The sequence below is a fragment of the Brachyistius frenatus genome, unplaced genomic scaffold (genome assembly GCF_029030835.1).
Source record: "Brachyistius frenatus isolate BFR_SWC_R1_liver_20210118 unplaced genomic scaffold, ASM2903083v1 Contig_8, whole genome shotgun sequence".
Lineage (NCBI taxonomy): Eukaryota > Metazoa > Chordata > Actinopteri > Embiotocidae > Brachyistius > Brachyistius frenatus.
In genome coordinates this window covers 8,411,530-8,434,213 of record NW_027210607.1, presented here as the reverse complement: position 1 = coordinate 8,434,213, position 22,684 = coordinate 8,411,530, and the positions used below count along the sequence as shown (strand labels likewise).

The 22,684-nt window shown below is 45.0% G+C and overlaps 2 protein-coding genes across 5 annotated transcripts; one reads left to right on the top strand and one right to left on the bottom strand.

Moving 5' to 3' along the window:
- Nucleotides 1-2,442: 2,442 nt before the first annotated feature.
- LOC138615932 (uncharacterized) lies at nucleotides 2,443-4,903 on the top strand. The gene is made up of 7 exons (XM_069689813.1): nucleotides 2,443-2,460; nucleotides 2,595-2,759; nucleotides 2,972-3,533; nucleotides 3,624-3,821; nucleotides 3,911-4,224; nucleotides 4,306-4,577; nucleotides 4,651-4,903. Exons 1-7 carry the CDS (start codon nucleotides 2,443-2,445, stop codon nucleotides 4,901-4,903), a joined length of 1,782 nt encoding a protein of 593 aa, XP_069545914.1.
- Nucleotides 4,904-7,617: 2,714 nt separating this feature from the next.
- Nucleotides 7,618-12,148, bottom strand: agpat4 (1-acylglycerol-3-phosphate O-acyltransferase 4 (lysophosphatidic acid acyltransferase, delta)). Of its 4 annotated transcripts, none has more exons than XM_069690244.1 (10): nucleotides 11,874-12,148; nucleotides 11,064-11,245; nucleotides 10,707-10,876; nucleotides 10,454-10,615; nucleotides 10,199-10,352; nucleotides 9,947-10,049; nucleotides 9,767-9,842; nucleotides 8,951-9,149; nucleotides 8,824-8,845; nucleotides 7,618-8,116 (listed from the first exon to the last, which is right to left on the bottom strand). In XM_069690244.1, the coding sequence occupies exons 2-10, from the start codon at nucleotides 11,239-11,241 to the stop codon at nucleotides 8,080-8,082; spliced, it is 1,101 nt and encodes a 366-aa protein (XP_069546345.1). In that variant the 5' UTR covers nucleotides 11,242-11,245; nucleotides 11,874-12,148; the 3' UTR covers nucleotides 7,618-8,079. The 4 variants fall into 4 exon arrangements, with proteins under 4 accessions (XP_069546345.1, XP_069546347.1, XP_069546344.1 ...); XM_069690246.1 differs by having other exon boundaries at nucleotides 8,824-8,842; nucleotides 11,874-12,147; XM_069690243.1 differs by lacking the exon at nucleotides 8,824-8,845 and having other exon boundaries at nucleotides 11,843-12,145.
- Between the last annotated feature and the right edge of the window lie 10,536 nt (nucleotides 12,149-22,684).

The window sequence follows — 22,684 nt, the reverse complement described above, 5'->3', positions numbered from 1 at the left end:
AAACTGCTGAGCGGTGTGTGTTGAATTAGATGAAACTGTACTCTTTATTTATGTCCTCTGTTTAGATGGAACATCCCACATTTAAGAAGGCCCCTAACGAGACCCTCCTCCTCCTCAAGGCCTCTGCCGAGGCCCAAGCCCTCCGCCCCCGGCCGGCCGGCTACAGGGCCAAACCAGCGGAGGAGGTGGAGACCGAGACGCGGGCCCACCTTGTCTCCGAGGGTGGCGACAGCAGCGCGCTGAGCCGGTGTCAGGTCCAGTTTGGCCGGTACCAGGGCCAGACCTTCCACTGGCTGCTGGAGAACGACGTGGGATATTCGATCAACCTGGCCGCTTCCCAGCAGAAGGAGCGAGAGAGGACAGGGTCCCCTCTGATGGCCAACAAGGTACGGTCTTTGAGCTTGATTGACGCAACAGGCAGCCTGACAGCAGTTACAACATTTCTTTGCATTGCATGCTCATAGGACGCCTTCGCCCGCTACTCCTCCGCCTTCCCTGACTTTGTGGAGGCAGTCAGGTTCCACCGGGCGTTTGAAGAGGCGCTCCAGCCTGGCCAGGAGGGACAGGCCCTCGTTGGCTTCGGGGACTTTAAATTTGAAACCCTGCAGGGCCTGTACGAGTCCGAGGACTGCAAACAAATCCGGTAGGGTCGTAACTGTAATAAATCTGTGTCGTTGTCACGAACATGTAAAAAAAAAAAAAATTTAAAAAAATCCCTGAATTAATCAGAGTCTGTCTCATCCGCACAGATTTGTCAACTACCTCCGGAGGAAGGCGCCAACTCCAGGCACGCAGATGGAGAACGCCGTCTACTATATCAAAAAGAGAGACAGACAGAGGCAGAGTGCTGCATTTACAGCCTCCTCCGGACCAGCTCTTCCCTCAACACCACGCGAGGAGTCTTCAGATGAGGAGCTGGTCGGGGCGGTGGTTGTCATCGAAGAGTGTAAGTACCAATAAATGAATATTCACGCGGCACATTGTCTGTAACAGAAAGGCTTGAATCGATGTTGACTGGTGTTTTGAAATGTTTCTGTGATCACGCAGCATAACAGGAGACGAGTGAGTCTGGGTTGAATTTAAAACTTTCAGATCACTGACAGAGATGCTTCCAGTCACCTGACCCACCGGCATCTGCAGAGAAACCCTTTCGTCAATCATTCTTTTCTTTATTTAACCACACAACCACCCCCGCCTCCTCCTGCATCCCCCACAGTGCGGTGTCATCAGCTTCCATCACGTGGTGCTCTGCTCCTTGTGTCTCCTCAACTCCGTCCTGCTTTAGTCCTTTTGTGCTTTTGATCAAATGTTTCGATCCCTTTCTTTCAGCCTCAGACGTACAGGCCCGTCCTCTCTCGCTCCTCCAGCATCCTCCTCCTCCTCCTCCTGAAGAGCCCACCGACGAGGAGCTGCCGGAGGCCTGGCAGGAGTCGGACGACCTCCAGCGCTCCTCGTGGCAGAGGCTCCCGCCGCCGTGGAGGAGACGACCAGGGCAGCTATCCTCCCTCCCCCGCCGCCCGCTGACAGTGCAGAGGTGAGGCGTCAGAGAGAGTACAGGTAGACTCTCCGGCTGCCCCCCTCGGGTATTAAAACGGCCGTACGTCGTCTCTCTCTCCAGCTGCTGCCCGGGACCTGGCGAGCGGCTCTCACTGCGGAGCAGCAGCAGTGGATCGGCCGGGTGCTGTTTTCCGGGGACAGCTCGCGGAGGTCTCGGCTCACCGGCGAGCTGAACCTGTGGTGGTACCCTCCCCAAACCCGGCCGGTCTGCGACCGGCCTCCCGCTTCCCCCGCACCCTTCTTCGCATGCCGGCTGTTTCTGTGGATGTGGATGTGGCGTGCCCCCAGACTTTGTGCACCGGGTCGCTGACGAAGGCCGGGCTCTACAGGACCATCCGGAGGGTCCTGGACATCGACGGCTGGTACCTCATGGCCACCGAGTACCTCGAGTGCCGCCGGTGCAAGAAGAAGGTCGGAGGGTGGTCGCAGGGCGTCGTCAGGCAGCTGGCTCCCACCTACAGCTGCCGGTTCCCGGCTGTACTCGCGTACAAGTAAGACACGGCTGCGCCACGTGTACGACACGCTCGCGGTGCAAACGAAGCCGTGCGTAACGCCGCCCCGTTTTCTCTCTTCCGCAGGCTGTCCTGCGACCAGAGGGTGGTCGGGCGGCTGAGGCGCCGCATTCTCAGCAACGGTGCCGCTCGGCTGCGCGGCGCCCTGCGGGAGCGGCACTCGGACGCCTGGATGTGGACAGCGACCCGGTACCTCGGCGTGTGCGAGCAGTTCGTGGCCTCGCGCTCGGCGAGGGCGGAGTTCCAACCGCCTCCCCAGATGCCCCCTGTGCCGTCCCCCGTCTGGCTGCTGACCGTGTACGGTTACGACGTGCTGACGCGGCTGGACGAGTACTAGGCCAGGATCACGTCCACCTTCGGATCCGTCTTAAACATGGATTCCACCAAGAAGGCAGGCAGAGTTTATCGGCATTTCGTCTGTCTTGTTTTTATTATTCCAGCTGCTGAGCGTGTTTACAGTTATATCTCTCTCTCTCTCTCTCTCTCTCTCTCTCTCTCTCTCTCTCTCTCTCTCTCTCCACTCAGGTGACGAAGAAGCTCGCCAGTACCGCCTCCGACACGGCCGCCTGGGTCACTAGCGTCGGCAACGAGCACGGGCAGGTCCTCATGAGCGTCCTCACCTGCTCCGAGGGCTCCGAGGGCCTGTCCCGGATGGCGGCCGGGCTAACGAGGCGGCACCAGCACGCCGAGGTACCTCCCCCCCAGATCATCTACGTGGACCGCGACTGCTGCAACCAGGACGGCGTGTCGAGGACAGCTGCCTTGTTTCCCATATGGAACTGAGATTATTAATTATCCTCATTGATAACTGCAGATTTTTATTCATGTTATTGTTATTTATCAACAGATGGAATCTTTTAAATGAAACAGACAGATTTCTTCTCTCTCTCTCTCTCTCCCAGGCGAGGGGGCATCTTGTGGTTCGGTTAGACATCTGGCACCTGATGCGCCGCTTCGCATCGGGTGTCACCACCGAGAGCCACCAGCTGTACCCCGCCTTCATGAGGCAGCTGTCCCACTGCATCTTCGAGGTGGACCCCGGAGATGCCCGCCGTTTCGGTGAGGCCAAGCGGTCGGAGCTGGAGGGGAAGCACGGGATGGTCGGCCTGACTGACGCCGAGGTGATCGAGAGGATCTCCAAGAAGGAGTGGAGCCTCCACTGCCGGAGGAGGACACGCGGGGCCGTGGAGACGGCTCTCCTGGTCCAGGAGCTCCTCGACACCTTCGGCGGCGCTGCGGGACGCGACGCCCTGGACATCCCGTTGCTGGACGCTCTCCGCATCCAGAACATCTGGAGCACGCAGAGGCGGCACCTCAGCTGCATTCAGGACCCGCCGGGCATGCAGCTCGACACGGAGACCGGCAGGCTGACGAAGGACAGAGTCAGCCTGCCCGTCTATCGCTGCGCGAGGGGCTCCGCCTCCTTGGAGTCCTTCCACCTCCACCTGCACCGGTTCATCCCAGGTAAACGTGCGAGCCCGCGGCGAAGGCAAAAACGTGTCACCGTTCCCATCACGTGCAAGCGTGAACTGTTGTTGTTTTTTTCCCCCTCAGGGACGCGAGCCTCGCCCAAGTATTTCCAGGCGTTCCTGGTGGATGGACTGGTCAGGTGGAACGAGGACCGCGCAGCGGCTGCACAGCCGCCCCTGCTCTCCTACAGTTGCCACGTCAAGCACGTCCTCAACCAGAAGAGCCAAAGGGTGCTCGGCCTTCAGATGGTTGAGGACCTTACCAAGCCTGCTGCGTACACAGGTCGGTAGATAGCTCTCTGTTTTTTCTCTTTTCCATTATTCTTTACGTTTTTGAGGACAAAAGAGGATTGACTCCGTTCCTCGACTCAGGGGAGCTCATCGGGCTGGAGTACCTGTACCAGCAGACGGGCCGGGTGCTTGAGGACGTCAGCTTGGACCCTGACGCTCCGGACGAGGCTGCTGCCGTGGACGAGCTCGAGGAGGCGGACGAGGGTATCGAGGAGGACGTGGAGGACCCGACCGTCTTCCAGCCGGACACCCCGTCCGCCCCTGCAGCGGCCCGGTCAGGTGATCTATCTGACGCGCCCAAGTCTGAGCCATCCAGTCCGACCGACCCAGACGTCCCTCCTGAGGTCCCTGACAGCCAGGCTCCCGGCCCCCAGCTCTCCTCCGACTCCTCTGAGGTAACCTCGCTTACCAACGCAACAGTTCAATTGGTTTTCTTACATCCCGGTTGCGTGACGCCCGCCTGTGTTTTTTCTGAGGGGGAGGAGAAGGAGGAGGTCCAGGGTCCCGACGGCCAGCCGGGACACCAGCACGTCCTCCGGCTGGCCAAGGCCCTGGTGGAGGCCAGGGATCTTCAGGGGCTTTCCGACCGCAGGGTAGGCCAGCTCGTTGCGCTCTGGCAACGCCTGCCGGAGCGCGACACACAGCGAGTGGCCTGCCCCGCCAGGCACCAGGAGAGGCAGCCCAGTGGCCTGTTCAAGGCAGCAAAGGGGAAAAACACCTCCTGTCCTGGGAAGGAGAGTCTCCAACGGTAAGTGTCATTTCAAACAGCACGTTGCCCCCGGTAACTGCCAGCTGCATACTCACACCCGGCCGTCTTCCAGCTGCCTTCTCGGACTGAACTCGGGCCCCGCAAACTGGCCCAACGCCAGCCGCCCGGTGGAGGCCGTTTGCAGCCAGCTCTGCCATCTCCACCCGGCGTCCACGTGGTCCGGACGGATCACGAGGAGTCGGTGGTCCCTCGTCCTCCAGGACTACGTGGCTGTCAGAGAGGCAGTGCTGGCCAGCCCGAGGCTGATGGCTCAGACCAGCATTCAGCTCTTCGAGCTCAATCAGAGGACCTTGTCCCAGTGGTGAGCGCCGTTATCGTGCCATTGTCTATCTTTCCTCGGAGAAACCTCCGGAGCCTAAAGTCACAAGAGGGCAGCAAAGGACAGTTAATAGTAGTTAATAGTTAAGTTATTGTTCATAGTTGCACATAGTCTGTTCTATTATTCAATTAAAGAAAACTTTGTTAGCAAATGTATTCTCTTTATCTTTTTATTGGCATCACAACAACACAATACTCAACTAAGATAGCACTTCATTGAAAGCCTCCCAAAGTGATAAACAAACTAAACATTGCATGTAAAGTAAGCATGACTATATAAGCAGAAACAGTAATATTTGAAAGGTAGTTACTAAAAATGGATATAAAAATATTGCTTTTTCTCAAAAACAACTAAATCTAATCTTCAAACAGCAGTGGAACTGCTGTGTCTTCTTTTGCTTTTCTTGCTTGCTGGGCTGTCACCTTGTGTGTTTCCTGGAAATAAACCGCAATAATATTATATAATCTAGAATACATATTTATATATACAGCAGTGTGAAAAAGTGTTTGCCCCCTTCCTGATTTCCAATTTTTTTGCATGTCTCACACTTGAATGTTTCAGATCATCAAACTAATTTAAATATTAGTCAAAGATAACACAAGTAAACACAAAATGCAGTTTTTAAATGAAGGTTTTTATTATTAAGGGAGAAAAAAAAAATCCAAACCCACATGGCCCTGTGTGAAAAAGTGTTTGCCCCCTCCTGTTAAAACATAACTTAACTGTGGTTTATCACACCTGACTTCAATTTCTCTAGCCACACCCAGGCCTGATTACTGCCACACCTGTTCTCAGTCAAGAAATCACTTAAATAGGACCTGCCTGACAAAGTGAAGTAGACTGATGTCACGTAGTGTAACATGGTACGATATCACTTAAATCCCTCAAACAGAGCAGTCAGAACAAGCCAAGTGTTTTCCTAAGGTGTGACAGCAACTCAACCCACTGTCACATAAAGATGAACTCTAAAGAAGTAAAAAAAAAAAAAAACATCAACAATTGCTGTTAAGTTTCAAGACACTTAAGGAATATATGTTTACTTTTTCCTGCGCTTGTGAGGAAGTAAAGTTTTACCTTTAAGTTCCTCACAGTGCTCGTGACCTTTTCCCTGATTAAGTCATCATGAAATGTTGGTTTGGTCGGGCCATTTCCTGGTAGTCACAGTTACATCAGCTTACACACATGCTCTATAGTGATAACATTTGTTATTGTAAAATTATTGAAACATTAAGCTATCCTGCTAGTTAGTGCTCTTAACAACCGTCTTGCTTTTCTGCTGGTGAATCACTGCCTTTAGAATTTTTGGCATATTTGAAAGCTTTTCAAATCAGAGTACTTATCCAACATGCAAATGCAAAGTGTATTGTGAATTGTATTTTCTCCTTTGTTTTACCCTAATTTGGGGTTTACGGCATTAAAGTATGTGGTGTTTTATGTATTGTTTAATGATCAAATGAAAGTATGAATCAGTGAGACGTGACTTTGTCATGCCACAGAAAAATCAAATCAGAGGTGTGTCCAGGATCATCATTCTGTCGCACAATCAGTGACCATCTCAGTCATTTCAGTCACACACAGGCTCATAAAATTCATGGGAGAATAAATTAGAAATATAATCTCACAGGCTACTTACTTAAAAGTAAAACAAAACAAAAAAACAATCTCAACACATTAGTACAAAAAAAAAGAGACTAACTGTAAAAACATGTCATCAGACTTCACAGGAAACAGATCAATACAGTCATCAATGTCCTCCATGAAGACTGTCCACCATATATCACAGGTCCGTGCCACAGTCTTCCTCATAACTTTCTTATTTACTAGTGTTTCATATATAAATCAAAAATATTTTTCTGATCTTTGTATTTAAAACAATGAGACATCACCAGGCCTGATGATTTTCACCGTTTAGTCACATTGAGGAACGCTGACGCCTCAGAGGGGAGAGAACACTCAAGAGCAGCAGGTAAGAAACTACAGCTGGTGTCCTGCTTCCATGCTATCACCAGGTGCCTCTGTGGTTCAACATTCCCCCCCCACACACACACACTTTTTGCAAGTGTGGCCTTATTGAGGAACAACTGCTCTAGTTATTTATCCATTTCAATCAACATACAGGAAACTATAAGTCATCACAAGAGCAATATGGTCAAAGATAACCAGATTATGCCGCCGTGTCTCCAGTGACTGAAACACGTTCTAAGTTACTGCTGTCAACTGACTTATTAAAACCACACGTAAATGATTTGTAAAGCTCACTTTTATCTTAACCTGCAGAGCTCTGACTTTAAGCACACCTTCCACATGAACATTGAAGTCGAGGTGAAACACAGCTTTAGGGTCTATTTTAAAGTGTTCCTGCTGTGTGGATGTGTTCAGCTGGGCCTCTCCTAGATGGCGACACTCCAGTCCAATCAACAGCTCCTCACCAAAAACCTGCAGGCTTCAGGTTGACAGTCACTCTTCAGCAGAGGTGAGGTTTGTAAAGGTAGGTAGGTATGGTATATAATAAAGTATATACCATACCTACCTACACCTGGAGTGTCGCCATCTAGGAGAGGCCCAGCTGAACACATCCACACAACCATCACAGACACTTGACATACACACAAACTATTTCAAGCATGTTACTGTACTTAAAGTGTTTGGTATGTACAACAACAACAACAACAACAACAACAAGGCTTTATTGAAACAATCTGTTTTTAAAAAAGTAAAATGTTTATTTTCTTTCACAATGAGAAAGAGATGTATGCATCACACTGCAATCAAAGAGGTAGTCCATTTTTCATTTGGTTTAGTTCAATCTCAGTTACCTGCAAAGATGTTCATCTTGTCTGCATTAAAATATTCACTCTCTGACCCGAGGAGAATCTAGTAAAGCCATATTTCATCTGGCCTCTCTCTCTTTTGAAAGCAGGCTGCTCACCACGGTCCAGTTTCACGATCTCACATCCAGAGCTTCTGCAGCATAGCGTTAAGTAGACACTAGCCTGACTGCACTGTGCTTCGAAGAGAGTGTGCACTTGTTGGACCAGGCTGGCGTTGACAAGCTCTTGCGGATTAGTAGCTGTGCAAAGAAGCAGCTCGAAGCAGGTCAGCGCGCGTTAGTTGTTGTTCAGAGGAACCTCCTTATTCCCGTAGTTTGAGCCTTTGTCAATCTCAGTCTGGCCAATCATCCAGCGAACGCCCAGTGAAGCTGTGAAAGAAAAGGTTCAGAGAGGTTACATTTAGAATATTATTCACATGAAGAACTGGTGACAGGTTTGTAAAGGACATGGTTATTTCCACAGTAAATTTCATACATTTACCCTTAAAGTATAAAGCAGGGTGCTCCAACCAGAAGTGCTTGAGATACCTTGCATCCTCCTTGAGAGAGTATACGTGTGTGCATGTGTGTGTGTTGAGTATCAATTTGTTGTTGTTCACCTAAAAGAAGCTTATTCAGCTGATTTGGGTGGAGCTCAGCTATATGGATAAATGTTATTAAACATGAGTAGCTCTCGAACACTTTCATTTTGGCAAAGTAGCTCTCAGAGGAAAAAAGGTTGGAGACCCCTGGTATAAAGCCATTTTAGGAAATTGACTTGGAGATGCGGTTGAATTTGTCACTGAGATAAAAGTCTGTCAACACCCACAATTTAGTTCCATTGTGACACATGTTTGAAATAAATGCTTAAAATGTATATGTCTCCTTTAAGTTTGTCATTTTAACCTCAACAAAAAAACACAGGCTCTGATTTATTGTGGAAACCGCAACATGCTCCTCGTGAACCCATTTTAACATCTCAGTGAAACTACTCAGATGGATGAAAGTCTAACTCAGCTAATCACATGCCTAGATGTTACTGGGGACATGCTGCCGACACTGATCAAGCATTATTTCCAAAAAAAAAGTAGACTTACATTAGAGTTGTCGAGTCTGCTGCTTTATGGGATGTTTGGACAGAAAGGAGCTGGTTAAATTGAGGGATGGACCGCTAAACCCAGAACAGGGTGACTTAGCCTTTGCCTGTGAACTTGTGAAACCAACCTGCAGAGCAGACAGTCACAGCTGCGACGACGGTGAGCATTGATCCAGAGCTGATGAGCCGAGAGAGAAGCAGGCCCAGAGGATAGAGTAGCAAGCAGCACCAGAACAGCCAGTTGACCAGTGACCACAGTCGGCGGGGGGGGGTCACCGTGGGGCCAGGGAAACACCCCGTCTTGGCGTAGTGCTCCTGAAAGCCATCCTGTTGACACATTCATGCAAACACAACTCAGCGCAAATACCCTTAACAAGACGACATGGCCAAAGTTTGTCTTGTGAAAGCCATGTTGCCGTTACGTCTCTGGAAAAAGAGGAGTTCAATATCTAACATTAGCAAACTCACATTAATGAGAATTAATTAAAGTGTGTGAACAGAAAAGTGACAAGAGAAGCTGCAAAGTTTAACCAAATCCACGTCACACTTGAGGTTTTTCTCGCAGTGTTTTATAGAGGAGTCCGGCCAGAGTCTGATATTAAGCAACCACTGATGCTACTGAATATTAATAAAATTGTATCCAAAAAGGCCCTCAAGCAAAATTATTTAACCCTTTAAGTAAACATTTAGCCAAAATATCCTTTATGACCTGCAATATATGTTTGTCACAGGCGTCTGACACCTCCCGTTTGGTATTTCAGCTTGTTCCTCGTCTCTGTTTTCTTTGCTCCAACTGCTTCTTTAAAAACCTTCAGGGGAAAAACGATGCTGGCACTGCTTTGAATGCAACATATTTACCGAGTACTGTCATTTGTCAGACTTGTCAGGATCTGGGTGGTTGCCTAGACTATCTGGCTCCCCAATATCCTTCAACGCACTCTCACCTTTTCCTGGTAAAGTTTGTGGAGCCACGCTGCGCACTCTGCCTCATCCTCGGGGATCAACTCCAAAGGAATTCTCCTGCAAGTAAGAAGGAGGTGGCGGGCAGTCAAATTACACCGATAAAGAGCCAGTAAACAGGAAATGAAATGTAGCAACTCGCGCTGCACGACACTTCTCCTTACCTCACATATAAATCTGCGTGATATTTCTTCCCATTAAGGATTCCAAGTAATGCCGGAGCTTCGTTGTCCCTGAAGTTCAGCGTGGAGTCATAAACAGCTGCAGCTACACAACCCACGACACACAGCAGCAGTTAGCGGCGCCGCTCATTTTATTTGCAAATCCTCCCGGTCTCTCCTGTTCAAAAACAGCTCGCAGGATCCGATATCTTCTGGAGGCCCTATTCAAATACACAACCAATGGCGAACACTCACCCGTTCCTCTGAGGTTCTGGACCGTTATCCAGAATCCTTTGGTCCTGGGCAACAGGTGATACTTCAGTTTGGGCAGACCTTTGCTCTCAGCCACCTGCATGCTGACTTGGTGCTTCTTCTGTGTGAAGCGTGTTCCTTCACAGAAAAGCAAGAACTTGTACCAGAGAAAGACAGTGCTTGGCATTAGTCCACATATATCTATATGCCACCGAGTATATCTTGATTTTATAATCATTCACACAGGCTGACACCCACCCAGTAGTTCTCCGGGTAATCCCGAAGGTTCTGAAGACTCTGAGTCACCGTCTTTCGATCTTCCTCCCACTTCCTCTTGCAGAAAACTATCTCCAGGAAGTACCACATCCAGCCAATAACCGGTACATAAGCCAGCTCTTTTTTGGCTAACACTTTTGAGCTCTGCAGGTTGAAAGCATGTTAAAGAACTGAAGGATGGCACTGCATTGCATTAAAAAAAACCCTAAGGTGAAAGTCTCAGGTTTTCTCTTACCCCAAGAACTCCGAATCTGTCGCAGAAGGTCCAGCCGCACAGGAAGTCTATCTCGAAACTGTGGTTGAGAACCACAATTGCATTCTCGTTTCCATACAGCGGATAACTCTTTGGATCGGTGTAGAGAGTGCATTCAGTCCCAGACCACCACTCCAGAGCAGCGACCATCTCTGAGGATTAATTAGGACACATGGACGTAGATACGCGAGTAGTTTGCTTATGTCTTGCGCTTTACGCAGAGTGATGAATAGTTCAAAGAAAAATAGTTTAAATCTTTCAAAATGAACACTGAAACACCAGCAGCAAAAAAAAAACAACCAAAAAAACCCAGTGCCAAAGAGTAAGAACAGCAGTTACGGCTGGAGATGCAGTAGCCCAGTCTGATGTTGATCCTGCGAGCCAGCTGCTTACTGACCAGCCACACCGGTAAAGTACAGAGCTGCAGCAGGTTGATGATGAGGCCACTGACCAGGAACACATAGCAGACGATCAGGTGGCACAAGAACTGGGATTTCAGCAACTGCAGGAGGCCCATTGTTCTGGAAAAAACAACAAAAAAAAAACACAGCACACGTTACTTGAAGCAGCATGTTGCATTGTTCAGCTCTGTCAAACAACATTATCAGCTTGTGCTGCCCTGGGCTGTGGCGCCTACTGTTCTCTTTGACAGGTCTTTCTTGTTTCATCTGCTGAATGGGGCCTTTGAGATGAGCTGTGCACAGACAGCCAATCACGGGGCAAGCGGTTGTTCCTTGCTGTACACATGTTGTTTTTTTTTCCAGGGAAAGGCCAACTTTATCACGTCAAAGCTCAACCCACAAATGAGCTCCGGGTTTGGTCAGATTATTTCCTATATCAGTTTAGGGGCGTGCACTTTATTCCGGTACTAAAAAGATCAGGCCGCAGTCACACTGCGGTTTAGCAACCTTTCCACATCACTGAGAAGCAGTAACAACAAACAGAATTTAATGGTAAAGAACAAGCCAGTTAAAATGTCAGATTCCACAGCTGCAATGACACGAATGACATGAATAAATACAGATGAGCAAAATGTATACAAAACATCATTTCAACAGACTGCATTTGATAAAAGTCAAGCTATTACTAACCTAACATAAACAAAAACAAAAACATACCTGAAACAAATTTGAAACACGTGACGTTTACCTGGATCGATCTATCCGCTCTAATTGAGACTTCTCCTGCCTCGCAGACCCTTCAAGCTTTCCGAGATGTTGTGTCGGTCTTCCTTACACTCCCATGCCACCTGAAGTTCTTGTTCTTCTGCTTCAGATTTGAGTCATGATTTAGTCGACATGATGCTGTATATCACCCCTTCCAGTGGCTGGGGAAACTTCCCCGCACAAGCCACCACACCCATCTGAGAGCCACGCCTGGACCAGAGGATGAAGACGAGTGTGCGCTCCGTGTAGCCAAGGCTCACTGCAAAGATCGTCTACGTTCTGCAAGAACAAACCAGCTTCTGCACTGGACATCCGGGACACCGTCATATCAACCCGCCTGCGGTCCCTCTGTAATGAGTGGAGGGCGACAGATATTACAAATAAATCGCCCTAATATGTGCGCAATTTATGGCATATAGAGTGATAGTTAGTATACGTTATATTTAGTTCAATTATTTGGCCGGAGTAAACATTTAAAACACACTACCGTAGGTAATGTCGCAATATTTCCTGATGCTGGTGCAATTACAATAGTTTTATCCTTTTATCGCGCCACAAACTGGTCCAGAGTGAGACGTCTTCCTTGGCTTTTCCTCCTCTGTGCGTTGCCTTTATTTAGTCACAGGAGCAGCACGAGGAAGTCTGGGTGGGATATGACACATGCGCAGTGGCCGTTTTTTCGTAAATTTAATTAAGTGTTGCGAAGCCATTAGACGTAACTGACGTTTGAGCAGCCTCTTTGTTTCGGTTTGACGGGGTCTGAGTAATAACAACGGTGTCAGAGGAACTTCCCCGGTCTTTCAGTCCTCTGCAGGGACTTTACAGACAGCTGGTAAAAAAGTGCAGTATTTTGGTGGACAGCGCCCTCTGCCGGTAATGCGCTGTAAGTGCGAAAGAAACAGAAACCAGTTCACTTAAAAATTGTGAAATTGACCATCTAAGTAACCCAAAAAGCTAAACATTTTTTTTTTTTTTGGTTGGACCCCCCCTATAACCATGAATGTCTGTCATTGAATGACTGTGTTCGGACTGGCACGCTTGTCCACTGTAGACTTTACACCATTGCTCGTCCAAATACCTCGATTTCCTGTATCTGTTTAAAATGAAAAGCCCTCGTTTCAGATTAAAAGCCTTTAGCGTTTCATACGAAGTCCATCCATGGACTAGGTTTCGACCTTGTCTTATTTATGACTCCATTAAATATAAACATTTGAGATATACTTTGCATTTTTTGTTACATATTTTCTTAAGATTTAGGCTGTCATACTGATTTATAGAACGTCAAGATTATGTATGCTAGAACCAGCTTTCCCTCTTTTGTTCATTTTATTTCATCAAATACATTTAATTTTCAGCAAACAAAGCCAAGTTTGATACAAGTAAGGTTCCCACACTGACTTTGCAATATAAGTAACCAAGCTAAATATTCCATTTAAGAAAATAGACATTCAAGTGAGTCCAGTAATCAAGTTTTTGTAATTGTATCTGTATGAGGTGAATCATGGAAAAACAATTTGACAGAATTTTTCCCTTCACAGAAAATAATACCATTCTGCAGCAAATATAAGTAAGTGGAAGTATAGAAACAGCAACCGTCATTGCTTTTCACTTTTAAGGCTTTGACCAAAACGAATATCTCAAACAATTTCCTCTTGCCAACACCAGAGGGAAATAAAGATGCACTGAACAGAGCCCTTTTAGATGAGAAACAACTCTCAGAATAGATTCTACTCCTGCACCTCCTGTAAATGACAAATCTGTTTGACTTTTTAAAAAGTTTTTTGTTGTTGTTGTTTTGTCTGCATTATTTTCCTTTATAACCCGGAGACCCCTAAAAGGAGATTAATGGGTTTGTGCAACCGTTCACCTGGGGCTTGCTGAAAAGTGTTTCCAAGCTCTCTTTTTACAGGTCCCATAATGCCTCAAAACCGCATGTCCTTTACGACCAAATAACCTTGAGGAGAGGACATGCCTGTCCGAAGACGTCCAAACACACAGTAAAGTAGCTCAGGAAGTCCTTCATGTTCAAATACCAAACACAAAGAGTATGAAGGGGCTCTGAGGAATAATGTTCAGTAGGTACAGTATGTGCAAGTCACTTTGTGGCTGCAGAAGTGATGAAGCGCAGCAGGTTTCACACTGTTAGCTGAACTAAATAAGAACGTCAGCGTTTTAATGCCTGCGTTAGCTATTTCAAACCCCTCAGAGCCTTTACACAGTAGCCAAAGTCAACACTGATCCACACTAAGTACGCAGGTTTGTTTTTCTCCTTAATTCTGATAAGATAGAAGGTGATGATGATTTAATGAAATAGCACAATAGGATTTACTGCCTACTGTGAGTAAAAATGTAAGGATACACAAAGGAAATCATTTTCATTTGGTTTCAAACCAGCTTCATTGATTCATCTTAACGTTACAGTGTCATTGTTGTGGGGAATACAGATAAGGAGCGCATGCATTTCAGAGAAATAATCCCTTATATCTCATTTTACACCTGCATGTTGGGTACTTATGTAATTGTCTGTTCACTATTAGGAAAGCAAAAGCACTGATTTCATAACGACGACATGATAATTTGATTATAAAAAAAACCAATGATAATAAAAAATGTTTCAAACTACAGTATGTACAAAACAAATTACTATTACAATTTACTGATTTTTTTTTTAACTTAATTGATACTTTTCAGCACACCTATATGTGTGCAGCAGAGGTTTCCTCCTCACACGTCCGTTAGCTGCATTTTGGCCAAACAATGATTTCCAATTAATTTGTGATGTAACAAAATCATGCTTATATATGCATGTCAGATTTAAGCAAAGCGAACTGTTGTGAACATAAAGTGTGAACATAAGTCGCTCTGCTCGGTGAAGGTCAAGCATTAAGTGAAGTTAAAATAAGCAAGACATAGTTTTGAGTGTAGGGGGCTTTAACTGGATATCTCAACCCATTATTGAACAATAATAAACAGCCTGGTAGCCTCATGAAAATGGTCTTAGATGCACAAAATCAAAATAAACTGAAATAACCATTCAGCGGGAGGCAGCTGAAGCCTCGGAGGACGGCTGTAAATCAGAGAAAACATGCATCTGAACCGAACAGCCTAAACATCCTCCATTGGAGAGCCTCCACTCCGAAGTGAGAAGGAGAGAGTCTCATTCACATGTCACTGACTCTTTAGTGGAAAAATGAGTTGATATGAGGTTTCTGGATTTAAATATGTGTTGCGGGGGCACCTCACCACAAGAAGTTTCCCTTTTCCAAGATATGTCAGCTTTCATTAAATGAGTTATATGTTATTATTGAAGTTGCTCTTCATGGGCCCTTTTTTGGTACAAAAGGCAACTGGATACCATATAAGTGCAATGTCGTGAGTTTGAACGCAGCCTCTTGATATTAGTTGCATGACATCCCCCTCCTCTTATTTATCGTCCACTATTAAATCAAGCAGAGAGACCATAAAAATAATTTAAAAAAGCTTCCTCGCTACATCAAACTGAAGACCAGATGTAATGAAGCTGGACTACACACCTCTTCAACATGCAGGAAAGCTGGCCAACTCAAAACACCAAAAACATCCGCTTTCATCTAAAAAAATCTCTTTGTTGTCAGCCCGCTAGGGGTGCAGAACAATTTTCTTAAATGGCTGTTCTGCTATCTATTTTTGTGAAACAAACTAATTATGCTGCAAAAGAAAATTGGTGCTTGCATCTGACATCTCTCAGTCACGACTGAATCAGGTTGATGCAGCTGGCCAAAGTCGACTGCTTCTTTCAGCCAGGACTTCTGGCTCAGGAACACAGGGGTGATTTGGATGAACGTGCTGCATAAAGAATGCACTGAGGATTAAGTGAAATCGCCGCATAAGTGTGATTTATGAGCCGTTCTGCGTCAGTAGACTGTGACTGGCTTTGACAAATTGACACTCATTTAACCCCTTTGCATAACTCTTTGCGATAAAAGGTCCTATCAGCAGATGATTATCAGCATTCACTCAGCACTCCTGGGTCTCTGTATGAGAAAATCTTCATGCATATTCCTCTCAATACTGTGAATCTGATTATTATTCTACGGTGTCTGTCTAGGAAACAGACATGCAGGTTTTATGCAGGTAAAAACTGCTTTGAAAGTGTGAAGAAAACAGCGTTGCCACTGTTTGGAACGTGAAATACAGCCGCACGACGAGTCTGAATCAAATGATTTGACTCGACAGCACAATCAGCTGCATTAGTTGGTATTCTGACTGGAAAACGGACTGAATACGTTTGTGCAAATCGTCTGAATAAATCATGAAAAACTCTGAATGGAAAAAGCTGCCTTCACTGGGGTTTTGTGCAGGATTTAGTAAATAAGGTGCTAAATTTGATTATGTAATTTTGGATGACTGCATGTTGGAATGTCTTGAAAGGAGATAATGTGCTCAGATTTTCTGAATGCATGCATTCGGCTCTTGGACATATAGGAAAAAAGTACAAATCAGAAAAAGTGACAACATCGCCTGGGGCCTAAACTTTATTTGACACAGTGTATATGTGCGGTAAGGCAGTAATGAGATCCTGATGCATGCAGTGCCTGTTTCTCCAGGGACTCGGCTCCACAGCCTCGTTCGATAGACAAAGTAAGTGTGGGCCCAACCGACACATCCGCACATCCGACTGTCAGTGAAACACTGGGAGGTTTTCTGGACACACCTGCTCTGCTGCTCTCCGGGGCCCACGCATGAGGCCTGAACCGAGTGCCAAAACGTACTGGCCTGAGTGAAGTTGTTTGATGTAATGCCATCACCAAGGTGAGGAGGACTAAAATACTGTATGGTTATGCAATTACATGCCCTCTTTTTCAACTTGTACTCCTCTGACAGATGTCAGAATTGGGATTTGAGGGCTCAGGAATGAGAAAGTGATTCAACATGAGGTCACATGTGCAGAAGTCTGGATGTTGGTCACAGGACATGTGCGAGAGCAATAGCAATGTATCCAAATGGAAATACCATATTTCTAATGTTTCTGCAATTCTAATCCAGTCATTGTCTCTGTGACAAAAAAGGATAAGTTTCTCTCTGTTGGATCGATCAATATTGTCCAAAAAAATATGCATGTGAGTCAACACAGACAGAAACGATTGTACTGATAACAACAGAGGAAAACACAAAGTAGGATTGTTGAATTGTTTGAAGGATGTTTCTGTATTTTCCTGTCAGGAACTTCAGGAACTAGTTTGCTCCAGTAGTTTATCAATATAACCCGTGTTTCTGCCTTTGAGAAGACCAGCGGTGGACCTTCCAACTGTTTGGTCGTGAAAGAAAAATATTTTCATCACATACTCGCTGACATTGCTTTGTTTCAGTTCAATGCAAACATCTGCGCTTATGGACATGTATGCAGCCAACAGTCATCTCACAGCAGCCGGACGACTGTTAACATATGAAATACTGACTTTACAGCCAACCAGACTCAACTGTATACAGCCGGCTGTGTCATGAGTATTGTGGGTACTGCACGTATTATTCAAGATGAATCGTTTTAGTTGAATGTTGCCACTGTGGCCACGAGTCTATTTACCTGCTGTCTTATGTACTTATCACGCTGAATTTATTCAGTTTCCACTGGTTTTTATGCATTTCAAGATTAAAAAAATCTAACTATGAAATCAGAATTTATGCAGGAGCAGATCCTACACATTATTATTATTACGTCAGTGTTGCTATATTTTCTCAAAGTAATTGTTAAAATTCAATTGTATGTCAAAAATATTACTAAATACAAATCCTTGCCTTTCTATTATAAGTCAAGATAAAAGCACAACAAAAGCTTTCTGAATCTTTAAGGAAATCACGGTGAAGGAAATGAAAACTAAAAATGCGTAATAAACACATTTTTCATGTTCATATCTTTAAAGTAAACTACTCTGGCTTGAAGAGTGAAAACCTCACACATTTTCCAGCAGATGTGTAATGGCAACATGATGACAAAAAAAAAAAAAAAAGAAAGTAAAGGAAAGCGAGGAGAGAATAGTTGATATCTTCAAACAGCTTGCCATGTGTATTTTCATGAGTGGATGTTCCATTACAGCAGCGCACAACATGGCTGAAAAACCCATCAGAGATGTAAAAGGATACGGTGTGATCGCTTGTTTCCACTGCTGAAAAAGGGAGGGGAGCTTGTAGCATTGTAGTCCTGCTCATAAAAAGCAGACGAGGCACTGCCCTCGCCTCCTTTCCTGTCGAACCACCAGGCCTGCCCACAGCTTCTCTGCTGCATTCACATAGTGTGCAGATGCTTCCAGATACTGGATGGAACTTTTTTTAGTTTGAGTTTCCAATCAAAACTATTAAAATGCTTAATAAGGCTAAATGTGAAGACTTTAGTTTGTCACAGCGACTTAACCCTCGTGTTGTCCTTGGGTCAAAATGACCCGCAGCTTTGTTCAACAAAGTTCTATTTTATTTTCACATTTTTTGGGGGGATCAACGGTGACGAGGAGGCTGTGAGGGTTTCTTTAAAGAATGATGACCAATGATCCCAAAAAATATTTAAAAAAATATAGAAATAAAATAGAACTTGGTTGAACACAGCTGCGGGTCATTTTCACCCAAGGACAACACGAGGGTTAAAAGAGTCATCAGCCTCCCTGGATAATTGTAATGCTTCGCCCTTTTTTGCATTTTTGTCCATTTTTTTTCTCAAATGCTTGATGTTGTCTGTATTATATGAGTCACTGGGGTTATTGCTGGATTTTGGTTTTTATATAGCATTTTAGGAAATAAAAAGTAATGAAAAATTCCTTATATGAGGCATCCATAACTGGCATATGACTAGATAATGAACGAATGACAAGAAAGCATGAATATGAAATATGAAGTCTTTATATACCGACACATGACCTCATCACCTTACACCATCTCACTCCACCCGACCAGCATCAACACACCTGGAAAGGTGCACCCCATCATGTAGTTCATAATTAGAATAAACAGAACAATCACAAAATAAATCTCATCCTATCTTCAGGAGTTTTGAACACAACCCACCTGTGAATGATTTGTACATGTTGATAAATGCTTGTATGAAATCTGGTTTCATTAAATGTGATTACAGCTGTGTTATACTGTGCTATCAAGCATTATACACTCGTTAAAAGGCTTAATTAGAGAAATTTTAGATTCTGAATGTAAATGGGAAAATTAAGTCTTACTGGTTAAATTCATTGGTCACCTTCAATGAATTCTCCCTTTTTTAATTTTTTTTTTTATTTCAAGCAGCACAGTGTCCATGTGACACATCTACAACATGCAGATTTGGCTTGGCTGTTATTTCAGGTGCAGGTGGAGTGTAAGCGTGATGTCTGCACTGTGTAAACGTGTTTGTGTGGGCGAAAAGCTTTGACACTCCTGCACATGCCTCCCGTGGATGGCGCACACCATCATGAAGCATGGCAGAGACTGGTTTCCAGCTGGAACGCGTGAGTCTGTCACAAACTCTCAGTTCAGACGTGCTGTTTCACCATACATTCAGCAAACTGTGTGATCTTTATGTTTCCTGGTGATGTTATGTTATTTTCTATTTCAGAGTGGTTCAGTTTCATTAGAGCTTTTACAGTATGAGCCTGTTGACTATTAAAGCAGGTGGACCCAAGTGCACTTTACAGTTTAGGTTTTCGGCCAGGGAATTTAGCAGTCATATGGTTATTTTAAAAAGTTATAGCTGTAAACCTCATTGGCACCTGATGCCCCTGATGCGCAGCCAACACAGCTTTCAAGATATTAAACATGAACACTTACACTCTCGGAAAGTACCATTAAACACAATGGAAAGGTGATTTATCTGAAAACAAAAGGGAAGTAAGGGATATCTTGATCTTCTCTGTTCCCGAAAAGATATAAGGGCTGTATCTGATCTGAGTTTATTTCTGTAGGTCCAATAAATCTTACTTTAGAGAGCCTGCCACTATCTGCACTGTCTGGCTTTGTTTTGTACGAGGTTACTGTCAGGCCAAGACTTCACAACCTGATTTAATGAGACCCAATGCATCTGTTCCCAGTTTCTCACCGGTGCCATCAAGGTCTAAGTGGAAAGAAGCCTTGCTTGGACACCTTGGGTGTTTTTTGAGGATCATACTTGCATGCAGGTTTCCTTTGGTTGCCTTGAATATACAGTACATCCCCAAAGATGGGTGCCTTTTTCAGCCTGGATTTGAGCAAACGTCCAAACATAATTACAGCTGCGGGGCAAAAACCTCTTTTCCTTTTTCAACTACTTCCTCTTTGTTCTTGACTGTCGTGCCACTCTCTGATGAGAGTCATTTAAAAGATCCGAAGTGTAGGATCTGATTGATGCCTAAACTCAAAAACCTGGGTTCATACAGACAGCTCGGAGCCCCGATGCTGCAGGACGTCAGCTTGCAGCCCAACTCCTCTGGCACCTCTGCTTTCTGGGAGCAATGAGTGTGCGCCCCCACGGCTGGCAGAGAGAAGGGCCGTGGATATTTTCCCAGTGACTACAAGAACTGGTGCCCTGAAATAAATGACTTACTTTATTTCAAGTGACAGACCCACTTCTTTCCTAGCACCCTTGCCCGTGGCCACCTCTTACTCAGTTTGTTCAGAAACAACATAGGTTCTCTCTTTAAAGGAGCTAGTGAGAAAACTAAATGCTGATTTCAGTTGGATTCTGGGAAGCAGGAAAAAAAAATACATGCTTTCCAGGAGTCAAAGCTACAATAAAAAAAGAAAAGAAGTTTCCGTTGGTGCTGTAGATTGGGTGGCTGGAATTTAAACACAACCTGAGGTTTGATTTTCTGATATGAAAGTTGCCCTCCACTCATTCACATGAAGTTCAGTCCATTGGTTGCTGAGAGTATTTCTGAGCCTGAGAAAACAGAAGTATAATCTACTGAGGCTTGAGAGAGACCAAAAAAAATCATATTCAACAGAAAAAGCTGCTTTACAAGCTGACGGTTTAGACTTTACAGGATGTTAGCATTTATAAGTCTGGGAGGTTCCAGCAGAAAGACCACAGGGAAAGACACAAATGACCACAACCTCTCAACACTGCAGTGGTGGCACGTAATATGAGATCAGGCTCACCACTACCTGTTGATAACAATGAATTACGCTGAATTTTGTCCATACAAACACTGTTTGTCCGACTTTCCGAGTTGGAAATCAAACTTTGGAGGGCGTTCCAGTTGAAATTCCAACTGGGAACTCAGAAATTCAGACTTCACAGTTCAAATAGAGGTTGACCTTGGATGAAAACTTGATAACAGTCTCATGTCTGTGAGAAAAACCTTTAGCAGCCAGTTAGCTTTGCTTAGCACAAAGACTGGAAACAGGAGGAAACAACTTTGCTGCATCTGTCCAAAGATAAAAAAAAAAAAAAAAAAAAAAAAAATCCATCTACCAGATTCTCGACTTAAAGCATTTTACTCTATTTATAGAATCTACAAAAACAACAGTGCAAAATTAACAATTAACAGTGAGCATTCATGTGCTGGTAGGTGGCTTTTGTTACCTGTGGACAGAGCATGATGCAGTTTCCACCGCTAAGCTAAACTGACTGGCTGTAGACAGAGGGATCAATTTTCTCATTAGACGCTGGGGAAAAAAGCTAATACCTGCATTTCCCAAAATGCCAAACTATTCATATAACAACCAATAGATCCATAGAAAAAAAAAAGAAATCAATATTGTCAAAGGAAAAAATAATCTTAAAAAAAATCAATGCCCAGGAAATAGTTGAAATTATCTCAGCTGGTGACTGATTTCTTCATTTAGGATCAGATCGAATGAACTTTTAGATATTTTTGGCCGTATATCAACAGTAGTTTGTGTTCCGGTCAGGTCTTCCATTCATGTATGTCTGGCCAGTATCACTATACACATGAAAAGGAAGACAGACTGAGAAGTGGAGTCTGTATTACTGTACAGGGGAGAAAGTCAGTGAGACTATTAGGCTAACTGTATTTACAGTAGCCCAGCATCAGACAGGCTGGTATTTTACACCAGTGTGACTGAAGGGGAACCTCAAACGCAGTTCTCCTTTTAACCTGTATTTGAATGAGAGGCTTCCCTATCCACCTTCAGCTGTCTGTGTCTCCCTGTGCTGTTAAATCTGACAATCTGGTGTAGAGCAAAGCCTCCATAACTCCAAGATTAATCCACATCAACACCAAACTATTTGGTCTTTAACTCTTTCAGCTGCGATGAGCTCTTGGTGTCGATCCAAACTGCTCCCCTTGTGACACTCCACTCCTGAAAGTCGTTGGTAAAAGTGAATTTTCCTTGATATACTTTCAGTTAATAGCAGCCACTTTACTGGAGGTTATTCATCCTTTTAAAATGCGTGCTGGTTGCTAAATACTTGCCTCAGCAGAAAATGCTGGTTTACTGTGTCACACATTGACATCCTCTGGCAGAGCTCTATGAACCACCCTGGAACGTGCTCTGGGCTTCAAACCAGGCAGCAGTGCCAGACCCATATAGCAAGTCTTTGGTGTGTGCCACGTGGACTATTCCAAGAACCTCAACCCAAATATCTCTGACACAGAGCTACGAGAGCACGGGTTGTTGGACTTCCCCATTTTCCCTAATAGCGCATTTTTTTCCTGGCCTCAACATTCATTTACTTAACCCCTTCAGTGCTTGGTTTCTGCACTGAGACAGGCACTTTGGGGCAAAATCGCACACAAAACCATTTCATATTTCTGAACCACAAAATTCTGCCAACTCAATTGTACATTATCTCAAGGTCTCTGTCAAGATAATGCAAACTTTCTCATTCAAGGGGTGTTT